Here is a 15992-nt window from a genome sequence, read left to right on the forward strand (position 1 = left end):
AGAAGAATCACGTGAGATGAAAAGGAAAGCTTATTACAGGAGAGATTTCTTCATTTTTAAATTATCTAAACTGTGATTTTTTCCTGTTTTGCACTTTGTGCTGTCACTTACACAACTCTCAAGGGGGCAGAAAATTTTACTTTTACCTCAGTTCAAATTTTTGTAAAAGCAATTCTGCACAATGGAATTCAGTAAACATGAAGCACAGACAGATAACTGGAGAACCGAAGTGTTAAAACTGACACTTCTAAAGAAAACTTTTACTAAAATTTAATATTAAACTATGTGTCTGCATAGGGGTTGTTTGTTAAAACACAGCTATACTGCAATTATACTACTATCTTCTGGATAGAATGAGAATGTGTATTCTCAATTGATGTTGCTTTAAATACTGCTTAAGAAAGCGATTCTGGTGAAGAATGTGAGTTCAGCAGCTTTTTCATCTGTCAGGCAAACTTCTCTCAAGTTTAATGACAAACCTACTAATGTCTTGATTTCCAAACATATATTTCAAGGGCATCCTTATTCCATATTTAATGGATTTCACAGGTCTCCAAAAAATAATTTGTTGGGAATTATTTTAATGCTTTAATTCTCATAATATGTCTGATTTTTCCTAGGGACACAAAGAAGTGAAATTAAAAGGTAGTATATGAAGACAGAACAAATAGCACTTGAATTTTTTGTTTTTCTTTAAAAAAAAAAAAAAACAAAAAACAGATGTTCTGAATTTTAAACACCAAACTTTTCCTCAGTTCCCTTCTTGTCTCTCAGTAATTCAACTATTTACTATGAAACAAAAAGAATTACCAGAGAACTAGTGAAATGCTCATATGAAAGGAACTGAAAAGTTTAGCGACTGAGAAAAACTTTTAGAGTACTCAGAACAGCCAATTTTGCCGTGTATTACCCCACACATTGTGGTGGCAACAAAGAAGTCGTCCTAAGAAGGAAATGATTTTATTATGCTGCCTGTTGATATGCTTTGATACTGTTGAAAGAGACATCACATCCTTACTAAGCATTAGAAAGGGAACTAGAAACTGCTCTGATGAATGGGAAATATGGGAAAAGAAATTTGCTGCTTTTGTGAAGGTACTGGTTGTAAAGGAGTACATATTAGGTTTCATCAGGTTAGAGAAAAGAGTATGATCTCCACTCAAGTGTGTCAGGCAGATGTGAAGATGCATCAGATTGTCTGTGTAACATGTATCAGTGTAGCTCTAGGCAACTTGGTTTGAGTACCAGAAACAGCTTCAAATCTCCAAGACATTTTGCCTCTCAATTTAGCTAAAATTTGGCTTAACAAGTAAAGCAGTTCTTTTCAGTATATCACAAAGCCTGTTTCTCAGACTATGTATTAGTGGCTTTACAAATATTTAATATATGGCAAATAGGATCTATAATGGCTGTCAGGTTTGGCAGTACTTGTGATCTAGGAAGTAAATATATGTTCATATGTGAACTCACTTTCTTAGTCTGAGTAGGGCTCTGCTGTACTTATAAAAAAAAAAAAAGCCAAACAAATCTGTATTTAAAAACAAAACAAAAAAATAATCACTTAACTATTCATTAAATATTTTTTGGGGGAAAAAATTGCTATCAGTTTAGTTCAGAGAGAAAATCGTACTATCCTGGAAATATTTTTGCTGAGCACAGTGTAGCAAAATGCTGATTTCCTTCCCGTGCATCTGCAGCTCAGTGAACTTATTTGTTTTGAACACTTCAGAGTGTTTCAATCTGTTATCAAATGAGGGGATGGATACATAACATTAAAAGCAGCAATTCACATGTGAAACTTCTGACAATGACTGGTAATTATTTATAGCTCGCTTAAGCCACAGAGCAAAATCCACTTGAGTTTTTGAATCCCACTGTCATACTCTCCCACAAAACAGTCTCTTCCTATACAAGCAGTGAGTTTGAGATCTTCAAATAGATGCATCTTCAGGTTGGGTCCTCAACATCTTTATTCGTTTTTCGAGCCTCTCCATCCATTCGTTTCTGAGCCTAAGGACAGAAACACTGGTTAGCTTATCCCTAGATTTTTACTAGGAACCGATTTTTTTTTTTTTTTAATTTTTTTTTCCCTCTTAAGCACTTCTGCTGATTATTATGCAAACTGATCTGCCCATTTAGAGTGTGTTGCTGGATAGAAGTTCAGGATTGGATCTCAGATCCCACTACCACCTCATTTGATCATTGTGGTTTATTTTCATCTTTTTTTCATCCTTTCTTAAGTGTCTCTTTCTGCCAAAGTGACTTGTCACCTCCACTGGAGATTGCTTACTGCCACCTGCTGGGTAGCAACACCCATTGTTTCCCTAGTCCCCTTCTCAGAAATTACTTCAGAAAAAGTACTTTGTAGTGAGGCTTTTGTGCACCATTTAGCTTGGAGGAGCTATGAGTGTTGAAACTCCACTTAGGTCCATAACAGGAACACTAACTGCCTGTCAGATGATAAATGGAAGTTTGTTTTCTCTTTGGTAGAGTCTAGATACTACAGAAAGACTGCCTCAAAAAAAAAAAAAAAAAAAAAAAAACAGAAGTTTCACAGTTGAGGATCTGAAACATTGAAATTAGGTTATTTAAAAAATGGGTAAAATGTACTGGAGATTGATTCCAGTGTTGCTTCATGGAAGGTTATTAATGCAATGTCATCTTATACTTACTTGCTTAAACATTAACTCAAAGGAATGTAGGAGGGAAATTTGGAACAAATGCTTTCTTTTTGAACACTTCATAGCCAGAATACCCATCTGTGTATGTGCCTTCAACTCCCAGGCACTTCATGTGAAGTAAAACAGTATTGATGGTGCAGCAGACTACTTTTACATTATTTAGCTGAGTAAGGTAAATGTGACTTACTGAGGTAAAAATAGCTACAGATGGTTGCTTTAATCAGTTAGACTATTTAGACCATCTGCTTTATTATGGACTTTGTTCAGATTAACTCACAAATTAATTGAACACGTACTCTTGTGAAAACAAAGCCATAGAGAAAGAGGGTGAATCAAGTACAGATAAGTGTTAGTTCTGATGTGAACCTTGATATTCAAGGCAAGTCTGTACTGCTAGAGTTTGTCCTAATAACTTCAGGAATTTCCGCACTTTGGACCCAATTTTTGAATAAGTAAATTATTCTCTCATCCTGTGAAGCGATAACTAATACTAATTAGTATTAGTAGGCCAATTTGTGAAACTTTATTATTTTCTAAAAATATAAGAAAGTAAACATTACTTCCAACTTTCACTGTGTGACATAATATAGGCATAACTTTTCTTTTAAAAAGAATAACAGTGCAAACTCAAATAACCTTTCAAAATACAAACTACTAACTTTGTCAGAGCACTTCTTTGCTGACGTTCTCTTTCAACTTGCAGATACCGAGTTTGTTGTTCAATTGTCTTTTCCCAGAAGTTTCTCAGGTTGCTAGTTTCACATCCTCGCACTTCGTGACGTATATATTGACTATTCATTTTCTGTTAAGGATAAATTTGAAATGGTTATATTGTAAGTTATTTGTCCCTCATCTTTTTTCACAGCAGAAACACGATACTGCTGTTTTGGATTTTTCACAGCATTAGGTTCACACAGTTTTTTTTTTTTTAATGTAGGATCAGGATACCAGTAGGCAATTTAAAACTTTTATTTTCTGCCTCTGACACTAGACAATGTGCTGTTTGCAGTGATTTGAGTTCCTGCTTGCTAATTTCAGATGCTATTTACCTCTGTCTGTGATTTTTAAGATTAACATGTATAACTTTTCTTTAGCATTCTTTACTTTAATAATTAGTATGTGGTTTATGATTTTCAAAAATGACAGGAAGTAGAAAAATTGCCAGATCTAGTGGGAATTTCTCACTGTTTTCATTTTTACAAAATGTTCAAATGATCACAGTAGATCAAGACTCAAGCAACAAAAGAAAATGACTCTGGTGTTTTGCTGTTAATGAATTTAATTTTTGTCTTAATTTTGGAGAATGGAGAAAATGTGCATACATTAAGATGTTAACTTGCAAAACCCATCACACTTATTAAATACTTCTCTGTTCTGTAATTTCCAAAACAGAGCAATTTCATTCAATGTGTTTATATACCTGTGTTGATTCTGTACTTCCTTCATTTAACGTCGTCCTAGAGAGAAATTTGTGAGTAAATCTTAAACTATGGAAAAAAAATATGTCTCTGGATGACTCTCTATGGGCTGGCAATAAAGCTCTTATATCCCCCATTACAACCAGAAAATCGTATAGTTAATTTCAAAATTTCACTGAATATAGAATGAGTTTATAGATGCTACCTTCCAAATTGCCAGGTGATTTTGCATAAACATGCCATTATAATATTTTCCAGAATATATATGTTTTAACAAATATTTGTCTCGTGTGTTGTTTAAATTTGTGCAATTATTTGCACTTTATTTTCATCAAAAGAATAGAGAACTAATAAACAAGACCCTCAAGGCTTGCTTGGAAAAGCTTGAAGGAACTACTGCCATTCCCCTGCTGGGCACGGTAACAAAAGCAGAATTGGGAAGCAGTAATCTTTACATAACTCAGGAGATTTGGCTGTTTTAAGAGAAACTCTAAGAGAAGTTTCTGTCTGTTGGTAGAGAACAATAGCCGCCTTTTTGAAGAGTTTTCTTATTTTTTAAGAATTCCCTGTGACTCTGCTGTGTGTACACCGTATGTGTCAATACATGGTCCTTGAATAATAAAAGTTATGTTTCTGAGCCTGTGTTTGTAGAATTTTACTGAAAATTATTTTCAGATTACAGCTGTATGTATAAGTATTGAGCAGATTATAGTTGGATAAATAAGTATTAGCATCAGCATGTAATTGCAATTACAACTGAACACCTTCAACTGTAAGAGGCAACAAATTCTAGGTCAAAAGTCTGTTTAATATAAGTGTTCATAAATAATATGCATTCTATCAGTTTCTCTTCTCAGATGTAGTTACTGCTCTCTTTAACCTCTTGTGTACCCAGGAATACTCTAGACACTTGTGAAGAAGATCCAGTAACAGCCATCTGATCAGATTGATGGTGTTTCTGCTATGGGATTTCATCTCAGAATAACAATAGTGCTGAAGTACATGAAACAAAATTCTCAAACATCCTTCAGGCACTGAAATAAACAGTGACAGGAAATAGTCTCTCCTTTTTTCTTTGGTAAGAGATGATCTTAAAAAAAACCAGAACATTTTCACTTTTTCTGAATGCAAATTCCCATTTTACTATGAATATGCTTTTTTCTATATTTATGAGAGTGAATAACTCTTCTGACTGAGGTGAAGTTCAGAATCTGTGGAACTCACTACTACCATATATTAACTGAAACCACACACTTACTTTTGGAACACACACATCCTTTATCAATTTCAGATGTTCTGCCTTTTGTCAAACTGCATATATTTTTGGTGCTGTTTTGAATATATATTTATATGTATCTTTCTATCACCTCCTTAATAAAAAATAAAAAATAAATCCCAAGGCAAAAGTTTTGAACACCATAAAAGAGAACTTCAGAAATAGTTTTCATTGTTATTCACCTTTCATCATTTAGTACAGGGATACCTGTTGAATACTATGAAGTATACATTGTAGTATATATCATACTATATGCTACATCATTATTTTTTTGGTGGGTGTGGGAAATTAGTATTTTTCTCACTGTAACATCAGCCTTTTTGGGTTTGCTGGCTGAGGCATACTAGGAACACTGTCTGAGCCTATACTTTTCCAACATTTTATTTTGCATCAACATGTGGATAATAGTTAAATTTTCTTTTACTCAATCCTTGATCTTCCCTTTTTTTTTCCTCCTAATAGTGCACAACACTCACAACACTCTCTCTGCATGACACACTGAATTCTTGATTAACATTAGTGAACCAGTGTGCAACTATTTGCACCACACAGCTGTAGAATCATCCTATCTTAATCTACCCTTTACTTTGAAACTGTTATTTAAGCCTATTCATGCAGTGACTGTAGAAACTTCTCAACAAATCTGCTGAAGTACCCCTGCCTGGTTTCCTTTATATTTGTGCAAAGAAATTTGAGTTCAATATGTTCTGCCATTTATTTCAACACTGTTGCCAGAAAACTTCAAGGTTATGTGGGAAATCAGCAGTATCAAATCTAGTCTGTCAGTATTTCACATGGCAGAGGATACAGTTTCTTTGTTAACGTCTTCTGACAATAATGGAAATCCTATTTTCTTCTCCTACTCAGTTTCTTTCTAGTTCCAGAAGAAATTAAGTGAATTTAAACTTGTATGGTAGATTTGCATCAGGAGTTACCAAGTGGGTAATGTTTATTTTCATATCAAAGTGGGAAATACAGAATATCAAAGTGGGAAGTAAAGAGCTTCGTTTAGCAGAGGAAGAATGGTTTGAGGAAGACATGTAAGGAGCCTCTGAAGAATGCTGTGTATAACAGGTAGGAAGAAATGTCATGCTCAGGTATATAAGAAGTTGTGATAACTCTTATATAGATCTCGCAGTAGATCTAATTTCAACTTGCTTGCAACAGCTAACACCAAACAAAATTTTATTTAAGCCTCTCATGATGATCCTTCTGTAGGACAATAATGAGTCTCTTTCTGGTAATCATCTTTGACAGAGCCCTGGTTGTTAGCTGAACCAATGTAGCTGCTCTCAGATGAAAGGAATATCTAGATAAACTCTAAGAAAGCTTTAGCCAACACAGGATGAACATGATCAATTCCTTTATGTTTAATCATTTTGGAGAAGGTTGATAGTATTTAGACTAAATTTGCAAAGGAGATCTTATAAAGGAAGTGAAGCTATAGCGCTAATACTGTTATTTGAAATAGAAAAATTGTGCTGGTAGAACAAAAGAAGGGCATGTCAGACCAATTCAGTGTGACATCCTGCCTCTTTTGTAAGTACAAAAATCAATAGTTTGAGGTTGGTACTTACTAGTTCTATGAGAAGTCATTAGCATCAAGTGAAATATACTGTTATATAAAGAGAATTGAAAATTAAGATTTACTTATCTAGAGAATGAAAAGTAAAGTGCTTTTCCCCATTGTAGTAGAACAGAAATTGTTTTTTTAGATGCTTTTTTTTCTTAATTTTACATAACATTTGCATAAGTCAGGAAAGCTATTTAATATTTCTCTTGTGTCTCATGCAACACAGTCAGTCAGGGATTTGAGGATGCTATGCATCTTTGTAGAAATAAACCAATATTTTATTCCTCTACTTTTGCATGGATGTTTCTCCATGCAACGATGGTGATGTTATTTCCATGATAATGCTGATGTCTAATTTTATAACAATAAGAAAGCTTTAATTTTAGAAAATGGGCCTTGAAATTGCAACTATGATTTCCTTCCTCTGTCATGGATCTTGGGTATGTTATCTGCCTTCTGGAACTGGAAGCTATTAATGTCTCGAAGTGTTAACTGAGATTTGTTTTGAGATCCTGCCTGGTGAAACGCATCAGTTTCAAATTTATCTTAGGTCTTCAGAGCATGGAGAAAACTCTTTAAGGGTAGAAGAAAGTACTTTGCTTTAATCCTTTGTAACTTGTTTATGTGGCAAGTTACATAAATAAGATCTGTGAGATGAAGGATGTGCAGGAAAGAGGTATTATTCTGGGAGGGCAGAGGCTGCCCACTTGAGCAGCCAGGGATATGATGCCCCAACAGAAGCTGCAGTATCTGACAAGGTTGGGTAGACAGGATCAGAGCCTGGATGCTTTCTGGTACGCACATTGCCCCTGTTCTCTTTCAAAAATACAGAGACATATGATGTCAGAAAAAATGTGTGGCTTGCATGTGTGCAATATTCTATGTATTGTACTTCAACACTATAGGTTGTGAATCTATGCTTTTATTTTCTAAAGACTGATATCTGAAATTTGCAATTAAATAACAGAATTCTAGACACATGATTTATTCTACCATCAATCTTTCCTAGTTTGTCAGAATTTGAAGCATACTGTCTAACCACAACATGTTCTCAGTCAGGAGGTCACTGACTGTGTAAAACCTTCAATAAAATTTATTGAAATTTTGCATAAGATAAGAATTTTCCCTATGTAAAAATGACAACCATGTGATTTAGTAGTACAAAAGGAGTTACCTGAATGCATGAGTTACAGATACTCATCTAGCAAAACAATTCTGGAATATGCAAGTAAAAATGTTTGAAAGCAAAGATCATGCAGCGATCTCATGTTCAGACATTCTCCTTGTTCCTGGTTACTGGAGTTCATTACTGCTTTTCTATAGGAAGTTGATGAGTATGGCCTTGTTTATCAGTTTCAGAAAACTGCTTTCTTAAAATGCATTGAATGATTATCAAATGTGAGCCTTTTCTCATAAAAAAGCCTTTACAAAAAGAAAAAAAAATATGAAAAAGATACAATTCATAGTGGCTGTAGACTCTTTTCATATCATGTTGCTATAATGGCAGTATCAATGCCTTTGAACACTACACATTGGAAGTATTTTCATCTGTCCTTCATCTGCTGAATCTCAGTTCTCTTTGCCTGTTTTAGTTTTTTCCTGGATATCACAACTACTAATATGTTACTGAACTGGAGGGAACTGATTCTGTGCCTTGGTTTTCTGTACCTGAGAGCTCAGCAGTCCTCCAGCTGAAGGTTAACATTCTTACAACCGTTTGAGCAAAACACTTCAATAATCAGCAGTTTATTTCCCTCCAGGTCATCCATTCAGCCATTACTATATTTTTTCTTTTTTTTTTTTTCTTTTTTTTTTTGGCTGTTGTGCTTTTATTTATCTTCATTAGATTCACTTTATTTTTGATTCATTTATTTAGCTGCTTTTCTGCACGCTGCTGTTTTCATTAACTTCTCCTTCAGCCCACAGCTGAGTGCTTCCCTTGCAGACACCTTTGCTTTTTCATTCTCTGCCTTCAAATCTGTTGAGCTTCCTCCTCCTGGCCTGCTCACTTACCATGTTAGCATTCTTGTTCTCAAATCCCAGTCTAACTAGCTGGCTCAAATCCCCGTTTTTGAACATCTTTCAAGCTGATTTAATCAGCCCTGTTGCTCTCTCTGGAAAATTTCTATCCACTATCCACTTCTTTCTGGAGTTGCATTTCTCTGTGATTACTAATGCTGATCTCACCTAACTTTCCCTGGAGCATCTTTGCAGCGCATTTCTGTTCATCATCTTCCCATGCTCTCTTTCACTGACTCTCTGTGCTGCCTGTCCAGGTTTCTACATGTCCTGTCACCATGATACAAACAGCTGTGGTGACAGTTGCATAAATGCAAGTATTGAGTGAAAAGGCATTCATAAGCATCATGCAGTACAGAATATCCTAATACCTTTCATGAACTTTCCATAGATTTGCCTAACACTGAATGACTTTTAGATTTCAACAATTAAAGCTTATTTAGAGCAGTAGTAATTTGCTTGCGTGATTAAATATTTCTGAAAATAAGTTTCTTCCCTCTGCTAGATGTATTTGAAATTTAATCTTATGAATTTCTGAATTTGTAGGATCAAGTATATAGCATTATATATACAGCATATTTATTAGAAGCAGGGACCCTGAAAACGTTTTCTTTGTTTGATTTTTGAGTACAGGAGGGCTTGAAGATCTCAGATCAAAGAATAGTGTAAATCTTGTGTCAGGCTCATGTTCTTTGTTAGATCAATTCAGCTGTGACAAATCACACAAGAGAGACATGTCCAGATTTGTCTGAAGGTGTCTACTGTTAAATTAACAGATCTGTAACAGATCACCTTTGCAAGAGAAATGTGTATATATCCTTGGCTATTGTTTAAGTCCATCAGTTGACAAAATACTTATCTTCATGTATAATACACATCTATTTTACCTAGGGCTGTGGCAAGGAAATTGCAATTTTTTTCTGTATCAATGCTACTCAGCAGCTTGCTTAGGATGCTGTTAAACTGGGCACTCTTCCCGGACATTTTCCTCACACTGTTATCTTCCCTAAAATATAGTTCTGTGAGAATTAAAGTTAGAGGAAAAAATGCATTTCTTTATATTATTATGAAAATCTTGACATATAAAAAGTATTTACTTACCTCAGGATTCAAGCTCTTCCTGCAAATAAATCCTCTTTGTGACACAAACAAATGAAAAATATTGCCACAGCAGCCCTGGCTTCTCCAGTGTCACAGGACAGTAATGAAATGCATCCCTTAGTACTTTTTATTTGAAGTGAGGGTAACATAAATCCTTCATCATATCAAGGTTATTTTGAACAGAAGCAATAGCGAGATAAGATCATTTAATGAACTTTGCAGCCCCCTGCCTGAGATGATCATGAAACACAGGCCCCCTTGAAAGCATGCATCCCTCCCACACTTACAGATACCTCAGAGAGCATGACTTGGCAAGTGCTGAAAATTATTCTTTAAAATGCATGCTATCATTATCCATTTTAATACTCCTCTTATGAAGCTTGAAAAATTCCAGACTTGCTATCTTAGCTGCAATGGAGGTTGAAGTGAGGTGACAAATCACACTTGGTTTAGCATTACAGGGTGACTTATAGAAGTGCACGGTACTTTGGAGCTGTTAATCTAAGGAGGTGTGCTTGATTATGACCTATCATGTAATCTGTTCTCTTTGAGGCAATAGTCATAGGAATGGTCTGTTTGGTTTACATTAGCTGACAAATTGCATTAAACCAGCACTAGTTTTATCATTTGAAGCTGTTAGAACTCTATTAGACATGAGCACTTACATAATTACATTTCATTTTCTGAGGAAAGTATTTTGTAGATTTTGTTGATGACAGACATATGATCTGATCTCAATTTTCATTAAATTCATCTGCATTAGTAATATACCATATGTGACTGCTGGCTTTAGTAGTGTTTATAGCACGGCTGACTATTTTAACCTTCCTGTGCTGTCATTTTTCAGACACTAAGTAGCAAAAGCAGAAGCTATGAGATGGATGCTTTATGTAGTTCATATTCACTTAATTTTATTTTGCAGTCTGCTTTACAGCAGAAAATACTGAGCAAAACCTGAGAGCTGCAGATTTTTCTGTAAAAGAGAATTCCATCTCATATTAAGCATTGGTCAGTTTGTTTAACTTGTCAAAAACATTAAAGTATTAATTTATTTCAGCATTATATCACCTTGTATCATGTGAAACCATAGAAATTAGCCCTCTTGTCAGAATATACGATAATAACAAAGGTCCATGTTCAGAGTCATTACTTGGTTAATATTAAAATAATACACTATTGCAAAGACAGAGGTGTGTGTCCTGACTGAATACAACAGTGATGCTAACTACCATAGTGCTGTAGAGCCCATTATTTCTTTCTTGCCATGTTACTCACAGCTTCAACAACTTCACAGTGTATTAGAAATTAGAACTTTGTTTTGAATGCTGTAATGTGAATAACTTCTAAATATTTACAAGCATTTGCATTCAGGAGAAAACTTCATTGTTGAGTCTTCATCAGCTGTAGTGATATTTCAGCATTTGTGCTGATAAGATGCTTTGTGTAAAGCATGCCAAGTTGTGATAAACATCATATGCACTTATGTCATCTGCAGCAGATTTGATACATCTTACATGATACGCTGCTGATTGAATTTACAATGAACAATAAACAGATCTATGCATTTACAGTGACACCTTATACAAAATAAATAAACATCTAGCATGTACAAATTCTGAACAAGTGCTCTGCTGGGCTATCCACATCTGAAGAAGAAACTGGGTGAGAGGTGACTGAATAGATGTCCTCAAAAGCATTGCAACTGTCAAGTACAATTTTATGCAGTGAAAATTATTTAAGAAATTCTCAGGTGCACCACTGTCTTTGTTCACTTCACAAAGAAACGTTGTCAAGCCTGTTTACCATAACCGGCAGTATGTCAGTATTTATCTCTAGTCTGCAGAAGTACCCACAAGCACTTGCTTAATGATGTTTGCAGAGACCTCAGAAGTATCAGTAAAATGACTGTCAAAGAGCAAATCTTCAGAGCACCTGGCATGTTAATTTTCTGTAGTGATCAAATTCTTCCTCTGTGTTCTGACTGTACTCTTGGACTGTGTGGGAGAGATGGAAATAAAACTCTTCCATTACACTTTCATTAGTAAACACATTTTGGCCCTAATTTGCTGACATAGCTCCTTCACGGTCTGCATGTTTTTAAGACTCTGTGCTGAAGAGGAGAAAGGAGAGATCTTTAAAATAATCTACAAGAACTTTCAAATTCATGAATTTCTCATGGTCTTTTCTCTTTGATTTTAGAGAAAATGAATTCTGGTGAGGTTAAAATTTTAAAGCATACATTGTTCCATGTTGTTGGGTAGCCTTTTACTTATTCACTACATATAGTATTCACATTCTTCGCATTACTGGCTGATTCAGTGACAATTAGAAATTTGTGAGGAAGGACACTTTGTATGCTTTGTCCCCCTGGTCTAGGCTCAACGCTGGCCACAGTAGTTTTGGCAGTACTCCCTAGGCTTCACAAATTCTGGAAGGAAGCAGACAACTCATAGCATAGGTAAAAGCCTGATCAGTTTAAGCAGGTGTTTTCCCATGGAAGTTGGTTGTTAACTTTTTTGATGCTTTTGTAAATATTTGTAGAATAAGGTTTTTAAAATCAGTCCTTTAAAGGACATCTGACAGAAGACCCATTAATTTGGGTCCTTCAGTGAGTTCAGTATACCCCAGAGAGAAAACAGGTAGGGGTTCCTTGATGGACTGGTCCAGAAGGTGATGTCAAATGCCAGTTTTTCCCTATGCTGATTTGAAGTCTGTAATCCCCCATTGTTACATCTGAAAGAGCAGCTGGAAAGAACTCCACTTAGATGTTTCTAGCCCTGCCTGCTGGATATGATACTGAAGGTTTGATTAACATTTATGGAAAATATTAGCTTGTCTGAATGACCAAACCTCTGAGTACGTTCTGGATGGTGCCTGAGTCATGTCATTCATGCCTATGACACAGAGTCGTTTTCTTTTTTCTTTTCTTTTTTTCTTTTTTTTCTTTTTTTTTTTCGCCTCTTTTAGGATGATCACAAAGCCAGTAAAATAGCAAACTGAAGAACTTACATGTTTTGTTAATTGAATGATACTTTTCTGAAGACCACTTAAATGACGTTTGAAACATTTATGTAGCTTGGTTAGTGTTTATTTGCAATTGTGCTACTATCTTTACGACATAGATGAGAAAAATTAGATACAGAATCATTTAGATTACAAAAGACCTTCAAGATTATAAAGTGCTCTGCTTGTGTAAGATAAGATTCTAATATTTTTTAGTAATTCATTAGTTGCTTGCTTTTTTGTTATTCTTTCCAGGAATATAAAGTTTTCAAGCAGTTTAAATTTCGTTAGACTAAAATTTATCCACTGAAGGTGTTATACAGATGCTTTCTCATGGAACTATAATTAGCTTGGCTTCTTGCACTACAGAGTCTGCTATAAAGAAAGAAAAAGACTGCTGGTGTCACCTGCTCTCTCTCTGCATTTTCATGTATTTGAAACTACCCACAGTCCACATCAAATGAACTTCCTCAGGGACTTGTCCAGAGAGGTTTCTATGAGTAGAAATTGCCTGCAAATCTGGCCTGGATGTTCTTATATTTTGCTATGGTATCAGAATTAGGAAACTCAATTGCTCCAGACACCTTCAGGCATCAATTTAATGAGCAGAGGAAAGAGGGTTTTGAAGTTATGTTAAAATCAACCAGTGCAGAGTATGCTTTATTACACACACTCTTTGAGCTAGGGATGAGGCTGCTCTACCGCCCTTTATGTTTTATTTTTAGAGATCTAATACGATCTTGGTGAAATGATGCAGTCTTCTGCATCTTTTCATACATAGCTGCATTATGCTTCTTATATAGCCACATTTTTAAAGCTAGAATTAAGTGAAATCTAGCTTATGGGATGAATTGGGAATGCTGGAGACTTCAAGTTTACTTCAAGAATATTGAAGATGCCTGCGGGAACCTTGTTAGCATTAATTTCCAAGAAATAATGTCAGTTATGTCATCCACAGCAAACTGGAGAGATAAGATGGTATATGAATTTCACATCTGTTTATCTTCTTTCCATATTAATCAGAACTTAAGAGTCCAACACTTCCACATTTATGACAGATAAAAATATTACATCATTGCTTTCTTTAAGGATGCTCAAATATTTCTCCAAATCATCTTTGGGTGATTTTGCGAACCTTTTTTGAGAAAGTAAGGTTAGGAGGATGGTTAAGGCTCTTAAGGAATCATTCTTGCTTTCTAAAAACGAAAGCTAACAATCTTGAATAAATCTGTAGTAGGAGTCCCAATGTAAAGTAACACAGGGATGCTGTATCTGTAGCTTAGCTTAATGAGAACTAATATAGCTCAATTAAAATATTTAGATGTTAGTATTTGTATTCTACTTACTTTCCTTTTATGGTGTACAAACAGGAAAGGCTCTGGCTGAATTACTGCCTCAGGACATATCTGTGCTGGCCTGCAATGATTTACTGTGACCAATTAACCAAACTGAGAAACACATTGTGTTTTGTTGCTTGGGTCCTGTTCTGACTGCATCAGTTAACATTAGAAAGGCAGCCCTGCCTATTTAGGCTGGACCTGAGACCTTGAAGAATGTGAATGTGAGATCTGAGGGCCCATTTACCTCTCATGTGTGCTTCCTGGAGAGAAATCTGATTTTAACTCTTGCACTCAATCAGGTAATGTAAAGAAGTATCAGATGTTCAAGATTGTCACCAGCATGTTTCTTGTAAACACTTGTGACCCAATCTGATCATTAACTCTTAGAATCTGTCTTTAAAAAGCCTCTGACTAAAACAGTCCTCAGTGAGCAAACATCCCAGGCAAGATTACAAAAGTATCAGGTATGTGTTAAGTAAAATTTAAGTCATGACATACTATAATCACATATTTACAAGAGAACTGTGAGTGGCCTGGGCCATTATGCAATAGCAGACCCGGGCATCCTGAAAGCTGCAAAGCTCCTTTAGTTGCAAGATCTGATAAACGAATTGTTTGAAGACACAGATCTGTAAGCTATGAAACATCCAAATCTGAAGGAGGATTAAAACAAATATAAATAAATAAAAATGAAATATTTTACTGTTTCCTTTCCTACCACAGATTAATTTAGATAAATGCTCTTCAATTGTGAATGCTTTGGGCAATTAGACCACTTGGATCATTTTCTGAATACGGATTTAAATGCTAATATTACATTCAAGAGTTGAAATTTTGCCTATAATTCTTGAAAAAGGATCACTGTGACTTCAAACAAACAAAAAATGAAAATAAAACATTGTATTGGCAAAGAAAATTTTTCTGAAAAGGAGCAGAATAAATTATTTCCTTACCTGCTTTTTGGCACATAAATTGCTGATGAAATATTAAAATGTTTAATATGAGGTACCATTATATCTCTTGCAAGTAGAACCACCTTCATAACATGAATTATGCGATACCTTAAACTTAAAGGTAAAATTCCTTCAGAATCAGTTTATTCTGTACTAAAGTTGTTCTGGAGTTGAATTATCCAGAAAATAATCTTAAGTAAGCAATCATTTAAAAATTCTCCTTGAAGAAAATTGAAGATCAACATGCTCTGAAGATTCTTCAGAACCGAATCAGTGTGTAGAAATGGCTTCAGAGAACATCCTCAGGCTCTTTTGAACTCTGCACTCTGGACTACCATTTTGGCTCCTTTCCTAGTCAGTGTGTACACAAGAAGTATTAGTAGAAAATCTGAATGGTGATCACAAAAGGAGCTTCTCCTGGCCTGTATCTCTTTCCCTTTTTTGATGCTACTCTGCAGCTGAGCATCTTGCTGTCTGCATAGTGGAAATTAAGTCTGAATGCTTGGATTCCAGTCCAGATATGGGGAAAAGCCACCAGGATGTGGGCCAATAACCAGTCTGACAAAATAAATGAGTCAGCAGCCATTTATTACTCAATTTACTAATCTGGCAGTCTGGATAGATCCCA

At 35.2% G+C, this 15992-nt stretch overlaps 1 protein-coding gene across 2 annotated transcripts; it reads right to left on the reverse strand.

The window, feature by feature from the left end:
• Positions 1 to 1798: 1798 nt before the first annotated feature.
• On the reverse strand, positions 1799 to 15433 carry LOC125687256 (protein FAM240B-like). 2 transcript variants are annotated; one of them, XM_048932236.1, is made up of 3 exons: positions 15365 to 15433; positions 3341 to 3483; positions 1799 to 2010 (listed from the first exon to the last, which is right to left on the reverse strand). In XM_048932236.1, exons 2-3 carry the CDS (start codon positions 3478 to 3480, stop codon positions 1932 to 1934), a joined length of 219 nt encoding a protein of 72 aa, XP_048788193.1. In that variant the 5' UTR covers positions 3481 to 3483; positions 15365 to 15433; the 3' UTR covers positions 1799 to 1931. The 2 variants fall into 2 exon arrangements, with proteins under 2 accessions (XP_048788193.1, XP_048788192.1); XM_048932235.1 differs by lacking the exon at positions 15365 to 15433 and adding an exon at positions 10069 to 10145.
• Positions 15434 to 15992: the final 559 nt, after the last annotated feature.

This window comes from Lagopus muta, chromosome Z (assembly GCF_023343835.1).
Source record: "Lagopus muta isolate bLagMut1 chromosome Z, bLagMut1 primary, whole genome shotgun sequence".
Classification (NCBI taxonomy): domain Eukaryota; kingdom Metazoa; phylum Chordata; class Aves; order Galliformes; family Phasianidae; genus Lagopus; species Lagopus muta.